Raw genomic sequence first — 9,071 nt, 5'->3', positions numbered from 1 at the left:
ATATATATATATATAATATATATTTTATATATATATATATATATATTTTTTTTAATTTTATTTTTGAAGACGTGCAGGATATCCTTGTATTTTTTTTACATCAAAACATGACCCGTTATTTTGAAACCCTAAAACGTCAATTTATTCATTATTTTTTCTTACAATTTTTTTTTTTTTTTTTTCTTTCATGTATGGCCATAATTTCAACATGCAGAAACAGTAAAAAACAATGAAAATGCATAGAAACATGATACCATACAACCGCGGATCTATAAGACGGTTCTAGAACAGACCTCTTTGATGTTCTTCATCAAAGAGAGCCGCCCCTTTTGCGTCCTTTAACTTGGTCCTTATGTCAAACCAGAAAAGAAGGAAAAAGAAAAGAAAAAGAAAAAAACAAAAGGCTGTAGCTTTATAGAGATATGAAGCTTCGCCGCCACCTCCCTTTTCTTGTACCAAAAGAACGAGATTTTCTTTTCTCTCTCAGTAATATCTCTCTTCTTGCTTCTTCTTTCACAATCCTTTCTTCTCTCTCACGAGCTAGCTTTGATTGCTAATACAATGACCTTCCAAATGAAAAGTTGGATATGGGTTCAGGGAACCCAGTCTTCAACTCTGACTGAATTTGTTGTTCTGTTTAATATAATATATATTGATATTCACTTCTATTATATCTAGTTTTTATCACTAGTTTATGTCAACTTCTGTTAACAGTAAAGCTAGTCAAGCTCTTCTCACATTTGAGAGCAATATTCAAGTTATCCTTTCAATCCTATACAATACACAGTCGATTTTGGTGATGTAACCTTTCTTTCAGTGTTGTTCTTCCTATTCACAAGATGTACAGGTAAGCTAACAATTGAATCGATCATATAAGAGAAAAGAAATAATTACAGAGGGCTACTGTCAATGACATGGAAGAACAACAGAACCCAAGATAAAAATATTTTGGTTATGAATCATTGCCACCTAACCTGCACACTAGAGCTATCATTCATCTAGTGCTAGATTGGTAGGTTAGAAAAGATCAGAATTTTGAATTTCATAACCATCTATTGTCCTGTACCAATTAATCCATTAATTACCCTTAATTAATCCACATTAATTACTTAATACAAGATGTTTCTTCCACGCAATGTATTCAAGAAGCTACATAATGGGGAAATGGAAACAGAAGCACTGCTGCAGCTGTTGGGCTGACTATCCTTTCCATGAAACATGCCTGGTGGGTTTGACTCTCTGGTTATGACTATTCGCAGAATCAGAGCTTGGAGCAAAAGTCAAGATTGAAATCTCCATATATATAGAACCTAATCTAACTAGGTGAGCAGTTGATCATGCAAAGAAAAACACTCATGGATGCTCATGCATGTACGAAGAAGAAGGGGTTTGAATACAGTTTTTGTTTGTGTTCATGCATCACGTAAATGTTGCAGAACAAAATAAAAGATGTATCAATGGCAATCTCTTGCATTGCCCAGAAAACCACTTCTTCCTTCACGTAAATCTTTACAGAACAAAAACTACAATAACAACAACCCAGAAACAATTAAAAAAGGGAAGAAACTAAAATGGAAACAGATCAGATTGTTCCTTTCTTCGTCTTCGATCACTCACCTGGAGTGAACTTCTCAACAAGAGAACTCTCTCTGCATGCGTGAGAATTTCGTACGTCGAGCAGTCAATGCCGATCCGCCACGTGTTTCCACGCCAAAATATCTCATTTTCTCTCTCTCTCTCTCTCTCTCTCTCGCCTTTGTCATATCTGGAGCCACCGCGAGAGTTGGGTCGGGTTCACAATACCCGGCAAGTGGGTCCCATCCAACTTCATGAGTTTCGCCACCGCAACGTATCGCTGATGTGCTGCCGATTCGTTCACGGGCACCGTTATCTCTCCGTCTTCCACTGCCTTTCCGTTTGCAACCTCCTTCTTAATCTCCCCTTTCTCGTCTTCTCGAACGCCGCCGCCGTCGTCAGCTGGGGCAGCGGAGGAGGAAGATGCCGGTGCTGGGTCCCACTTTTGGCCGAAGAGAGTTCCATGTGTCAGGAACTCGTGAGCCAAATAACCGGCTAGAATCCGGTTCGATGATGAAGAAGACGCCTGAGCCTGAGCCGGGGTGGGTTCAGATTCGACGGTCGGAACCGGGGCGGTCGGGTTTGTCGTGGTTGACGGTTTGAGAGTGTCAACACCTTCTCTCTCCTTCCGTTTCCGTGACGCACTGGGCGTCAAAACCAGATGGGGGTGGTTCGACATTGCAATCGAACGCTCCGTCGAAATCATGACACCTAAGCACAAGGAAAAACCGCCTACGCGATACGAAATGTGGTGGTCCCCACGCCGACCTCTAGTGAAAAGTCATTAATGCCCCCGGGACAAAACTGTAAAATCCGACCCCAGAAAGGACTTTTAGTGAAAAAACAAAAATGAAAATACAGGGAAGACGAAAGAGACGGATATAAAAAAGATAATACAGAGATACAGACAGAGAGAGAGTATAGAGAGAAAGAGAGAGAGAGAGAGGACGGCAAGGCAGTTAGGGGCAAGAAACGAACGAGATCGGATCGAGACGGCGGCGCGGCGGAATCCGAAGCTTTTCCGGTCACCGCCGGTGAGAAGAGTCTGAGATGGCGAGATTGAGGCTGCAGATTGAGAATTAGAAAAAAGGGATTGCAAAAGGAGACGAGAAAGAAATGAGATTAGGAATTTGGGAGAGAGAGAGAGAGAGAGAGGAAGAGGAAGAGAGAGACACACAGAAAACAACTTAGGTGGGGGAGGGTCGGTTTATATATAGGGAATGGAAATAAATGAGTACTCCAGTACCCCTGATGGTTCTCATAAATTACGTAAGATGCCATCGTTTTTTACCAGATGACGGAAATAACCCCAGATATGATCTGCTTTAGTGGCCACTCGAAATTCTCCGAAGGCACGAGCGCATATGAGATTGGTGGATTCCACACTTCACACTCTTTTCTTTCGAAAATCCCAAGATGAGCAAGAAAAGATCCTACGGAGGAACCATCTAGCGAGAGTTGGTTGAGCTGGCCGTGTCTACGTGGGGCCCATCGTGAATGTAAGATGCTGGTGGTTTCAAAAGGACCGCCTCTTGTGTGATCTACCTCATCATAGCTTTTGCATCAAGAGTTGCTGATAAGGATAAAATAATATCAAATCAGGTTCAACCGCAATCAGGCCATTGACTCCGGTCGGGACTGGTTTAGAGGTACAATCATGAATGGTTCGGAGGTTGAACCAACAAGTAGTGTAAGCGTGAAGGAACTCGACAGTTATGGAAAGAAACGTGCTTCCGTGTGAAACCGGGATATGTAATCGTGCCTTACATGGAAACAATAGCCTACTCAAAAAAAAGAAAAAAATTCTACAATCAGACGGCCACCAAGAAGGATAATGAACGAATGCAGCGATCGAGAATCAAATGTTACCCTATATAATTTAAAGGGTCGCACAAAGTAGAGGGATCTGAATCGTTTTCCCTACATTATCGTTATTCAATTAAGCTCTGCAACTAGCTAAATCTCAAGTAATCCATTGTTGATTTAACCTTCGGAATAAGCTTCCTGACCGCGGAGTCAGCCCACGTCTTACCTTATTTTGCAGGCAAGCATTAAGGAATCCGATGGTTGAACAGTTTTTGGATGCATCAGTTCCAGATATCTCGATTTCAATATGTGAAATTACAAGAGTGCCCTAACTTTGTAACGTCGCATTAGTTGTGGAAAGGGAACTAGCAATACCATGGCCATTCTTATGAATTATGCAATTTATCAATCAGACCCTTTACATGGTGAATATTAGGGGTGTCAAATGTGTGGTTTGGGCCAGTTTTTGTCTAGGATTAATGGTTTCATACTAAAAAACACCCAGTCCAAACATAGTTTGCTAACAAAGTAACGGTTTCGGCCGATTTCGATTTGGTGCGGTTTGAATTAGGGCTAAATAACAGTTTGAGCTAATGTTTTAGACTCGGCTTAACTAACGGTTTATGATGTCAAAAAAGAAAAAGTTGAACATCTTGTAACAAAAGCCAAAATTCCATTCGAAGCAATACAGTGATTGGTCAATTTCCATTAAAAAAATAAGAAGTCATTTTATATTGTAAAAATCCACCCACCCTATAGATATCAAGAACCTTGATAGTAAGTAGTAACATAGAAATTGCAAGTTCGTTCCTTAGGCTCCACTAAATGGTCATCCAAAAACAAATCTTCAAACTAAAATCCCTTTGAAATTTTATTTTGTGTTATGATTGATTGTCTTGAAATTGGGTTATTGTTATGTGAGAATATATATTCCCCCCCCCCTTCTATGAAATCCATATTTTTTTGGGTTGGTATTTAGTTTGATATGCAACATAAATACCTATGGATTAGATAAGTATTTACTTAATTTAAACAAACTTAATTTCAATTAAATAGTCATATTTAATCCTTTTAATTGTTCTTTACATGTACTAGAATGACTATTTGACCTTTGAATTCATGCTCAAATTTTTTAATTGTCTATAACAATTACTTAGTGGTAGTATAATGATTCAAATAGTATTTAATGTAAGACTACAAAAGGGGTAATAATGAGTGTGGTTCGATTTCGAGTTGGTGCGGGCTCCGCCACCCTCGCCAAAACACAACCCATTAAGGTTCTGTTCGGACTATAATTAGCTAGTATCAATGGTTTTTTTTTTTTTTGTCTGAGGTTCATCTGGGTCAGCTTGCACGCACCTCGATTACATCCTCAGAAAGAGCTTTATCGTCTACAAGAGTTAGAACCATGACCTCTCCACTGAGAAGTATGAATCTTACCACTCTACCAACTCTACATTGACAGAACCTCAATTCTTAAATAAATAAAAATGTATCATAAAATGACTGAATTTTGTTTTGGATAAAAAAATTACGAAATTTAAGATCATAAGATAAACCTTTTTGCTTTTTTGATCTATTAACTTTTGCTGGAGTGTCTTACCACCCAAAACGCACAAAAAAGAAGAAAAATACCAACTTTAGTTGGAACTTGGAAGCTCTTGTCTCTTATAATAATTTAATCATAAATAGATTTGAGTGTAAAACTAAAAATCAACTTGAGAAGGCTAGCTTAAGACATGTAAGATAATCCAGACTTATGGCTTATGAAGGTGGTAATATTTTCACTTTTTCTTACCAAATTTTTTTTTTCACTTTTGAATTTAATAAATAAAAATATATAATTTAATCAAGCTTTTTTAATATAATATTTGTGAAAGAGATTTAAGAACATTGAGAAAACAAGAGGCAAAAGTAAAGTAGAAATCCACAAGAAAAAATGGAACACGAATCTATAAGAAAGACAATAATAAAAAGAAAATGAAGCATATAACATAATTGAAATTAGTATATTTTATTATAATATTAATAGATATAAGTGAGATTTTTTTTTCTTGCGTAATTGGAAACGCTCAAGAATTAAAATCTCCCCAGTCATCAGTTAATCTAGGGATAATTGTGGTTGTCTCCAGCAATATAATTGAATTATAATTTTATTATTTGTATTTTTTAAATTTTTTATTTAATTTTTAAGTAATAAGAATATATATTAATAACAAAACAAGAATAAGTCTATCATGCACGGCATCCGGCGAGGCAAATTGCCGAATACCAGGGATTGGAAGATGACCACACTGTCAAGCACAAGATTGATAGGGCCTTTCTTATTGTCAGAGCGTCTGCAAATACATTTGACAGTTGACACCTTCGAAACATACACAAATTGACATCCGCTCCATTGATTCCTATATTATATAGACACTTAATAGTCACTTAACATCATTTGAAGTTAAAGAATTAGTAAAAAGTACATAGAAAAACTATAGAACAACATATGTAATTGCATTATAATAATAAATAAAAAAAAAACTATTGGTAATTATCCCTTTGATTTAATATTGGAATCAATTCTATGTAGTCTAGGCCAACAAAATATAAGTTAGATGGATACTTATAGAGACTAAGCCCCAAGCTAATAATAATAGATAAATCAAACTTTAAATAATCAATTATTTGATCTATCTATCTAATGGTCAAACCACTATTTTGCATGGGAATAGACATGATTGCCAGGGATGCATTGGTAATTGTATTAAAAAAGTTTTTTTTTTTTTTTTTTTTTTGAGAATAAAGAGATAATTTATTTGAAAGAGAAACCTCTTTTGAGAGTATAGTTCAAGCTATCAAAAAATAAAGACCACACAAAAAAAGGAGGAGAAGCTAGGCAGTCTGCTGCAAAGTTTCATTCTCTAAGTGTATGTTTAAATTCGATCACATCAAAAGAGGCAGTTAGGTTTCTGCTATCAAGTATGATCGATCTGATTCTATAAGTAGGATATCTATCTTTTTGTTGAATGAGCTTGATTACTTCAAAATTATCACATTTTATGATCAAGTTTGATAAACCAAGATCTCTTGCTCAATACGTGCTTTTCTAAGAGCCTCTGTCTCTGCTTCAATTGCCGACCCTGTTGCCACATCCTTGAAAAAAACAAAGAAGCATTTTGGCCTTGCAGTCCTTGATATTACTTCCATATCCAACTTTTGTAGAATTATTGTGATTCCTAATAGCTGAACCATCAATGTTGATTTTCAACCATCCTTTTGGAGGAGCTGCCCATTTGATTTCCTTTTTTTCCTCAATAAAATCTGCTTTGTTTTCCTTCAGTAGATAGTCCTGTGTGAGTTGAAATGTCTGCTGAACTATGACTCTGATTAAAAGAGTTTTGTTGGTCTTTTGTTTTCAGGTAACAGAAGAGCAAGTGGTAGATGTTTGTTAAAATGGTTCATTATTTTGTCTTTAAGAAAGAAAAGTTAGAAAAGTGATCTAAAGAATGACTGTTGCAATGATAGGAGACGAAAACTTGATAAAATGGTCCTGACGATAAAGGTCTCTTAAAACAATCCCCACCTCAATCTTGCTATTCTACTGCACAACCTTGCTCCAAAAAATAGATTTTCATATTGTCGATTTAATTGAGAAATATTTTTGAGATGAATTTATTAAAAGCCTGTTCCAAACAAAGAATAGTTTCCTAGTGAATACAAACTTAGTTTTAGCTGTTTTTGTTAAGTGAAACATTGAGTGGTTACTTTTGTAATGAGAAACTTAAAAATAGTTAATCACGTAATATTTCCAAAGATATTAAATGTATTAGACTTTGGTGTATTCTCTATCTCTTCCACAATGTTTTATGCTGGTGGGTTAAGATTCAAATCTTTACACCAGAGCTAAATAAAAATCATCACCCTAAAAGGGTCTGGTTCAGTTTTTCTGAAGATAATATCATTGTATATCACCCAAATGCCGGAACATGGAATTATTGGAATTGAAAATATCCACCATAATGTAGCTTTATCAAACTAGGAGTTATAAAATAGAGTAAGACAAAAGTCATAAATGTCAGAATGTAAGAGGTTCTCAATTCTTAAGCCTAATGGTCCTGCCGTCCAAATCCTTCTGGTCCACTTGCAATCGAGAAAGAGATGCCTACTTGATTTGATGCTTCTACTACAAATACACAATGAACAACCGTCACAATCCATGTGGATAGTAGCCCCTTAACTGAAAAAAAAAAAAAAAAAAAAAAAAAAAACTTTTGTTGTGTACAGTAGTGCATTCTTTTATATTATATAAAAGATTAAAATTAAAAACTTAATTTTTAAATAAAAAAATCTAAAATAACCTTCTAATTATTTTATTTTTCATTTATTTGATATATTTGTGCACTGCTGTGTATAGTAGAGCATTTGATACAACACATGATGTTTTCGCCTTAATTGGTACTCCTACCCAAGAACTTTTATTTTTTATCACTAGGTTGAACAGTTCTAGGTTAGAGGTCAACTTTAAAATAAAAAGAAGTACAAGAATAAAAAATATCAGGCTCTCCACTCATGGATGGGTTTTAAAATAATTTGAAAAATTTTGGAAACCTATAAAGTAAAGTGATAGATGTTTAGAATAGTTTGCATAACTTATTTGTTTGTCATAATAATATTTTTTTAAAATATTATTATTATTATTATTATTATTATCATATGTTGTGATAATATTTCTTAAACCAAAACCTTAAGTTTAGATATCCTTCTCTAATTAAGAATAGTATTATTATTGGGGTTACAGAGCATAAATTGAAACGAACCAAGTCGAACGGAACTATGTGATATTTTTTTTTGGTTAGAAGTTAAACACTTCATTCATAAACTAAGAAAATACAATATACAAAAGAAAGGAATAATACAAAAGATAGATGCATGAAACACAAGGTTCAGTCCGAACCAAGGAGTGGGAATTGACCAAATTGTCATACATGCAATAGACAGGGTCATCCAGACTAAGGAATGGGTCAAGCCAAATAAACCCTTAAAACGAGAGCTATAACAAACACAACTACAGTTAAGTACATAAAATAAGAAAACTATGTGATATATATGCTGCTAAATACGTATCTTCATAAACGAAGATAACATTTTTCTTTCCTTATATTCTCTTATCTTTTCTTTCTCTTTTGTGTACTTTTTATTAATCTATGGGTTGACATATCATATATAAAGAGTTTTTTCATCTGGAGAATTTTTAATCATATGGGTAGACAAATGATTAATTTTTTATATTTAATTCTTCCAAAAACTCTATATATATAAGATTTTTATATTAATATTATAAATAAAATTTTATTTTATATAATAAATAAATAAATAATTTCACTTAGAAATAAATGCCTGAACATACTGGTGAGCTTCATGCAATTTGGAGCGCACGAATTACTTGTGAAAAATGATTGTCTTTGAACCTTGAACTTCATAAATAGCAACACAAAAGGGCAGTGGTGTTGTAGCACATGCCCTGGCCCACAAGGACTTGTCATTTGTGATTATTTAATCAGAAATATTTTTTGACTTTGTCAATGCGGGATTGATAGAATAATAAAAACTCATATTTTTAATGAAGAGATTATGAGTTCGACCTTTGCAGACTGTGTATATAATACCACATCCTCTATATATAAAACTCTCCTCCTTAAAAA

General features: G+C 34.8%; 1 protein-coding gene across 1 annotated transcript; it reads right to left on the bottom strand.

Moving 5' to 3' along the window:
* Positions 1–268: 268 nt before the first annotated feature.
* On the bottom strand, positions 269–2,730 carry LOC149003155 (uncharacterized). Its single transcript, XM_089137513.1, has one exon. The coding sequence runs from the start codon at positions 2,279–2,281 to the stop codon at positions 1,760–1,762; it is 522 nt and encodes a 173-aa protein (XP_088993639.1). The 5' UTR covers positions 2,282–2,730; the 3' UTR covers positions 269–1,759.
* Positions 2,731–9,071: the final 6,341 nt, after the last annotated feature.

Source organism: Hakea prostrata, chromosome 10 (assembly GCF_041222555.1).
Source record: "Hakea prostrata isolate BN-2017 chromosome 10, UWA_Hpros_2, whole genome shotgun sequence".
In the NCBI taxonomy this organism is placed as follows: Eukaryota; Viridiplantae; Streptophyta; class Magnoliopsida; order Proteales; family Proteaceae; genus Hakea; species Hakea prostrata.
Note: the sequence above shows the minus strand (reverse complement) of the source record. Positions and strands in the feature narration are given on the sequence as shown.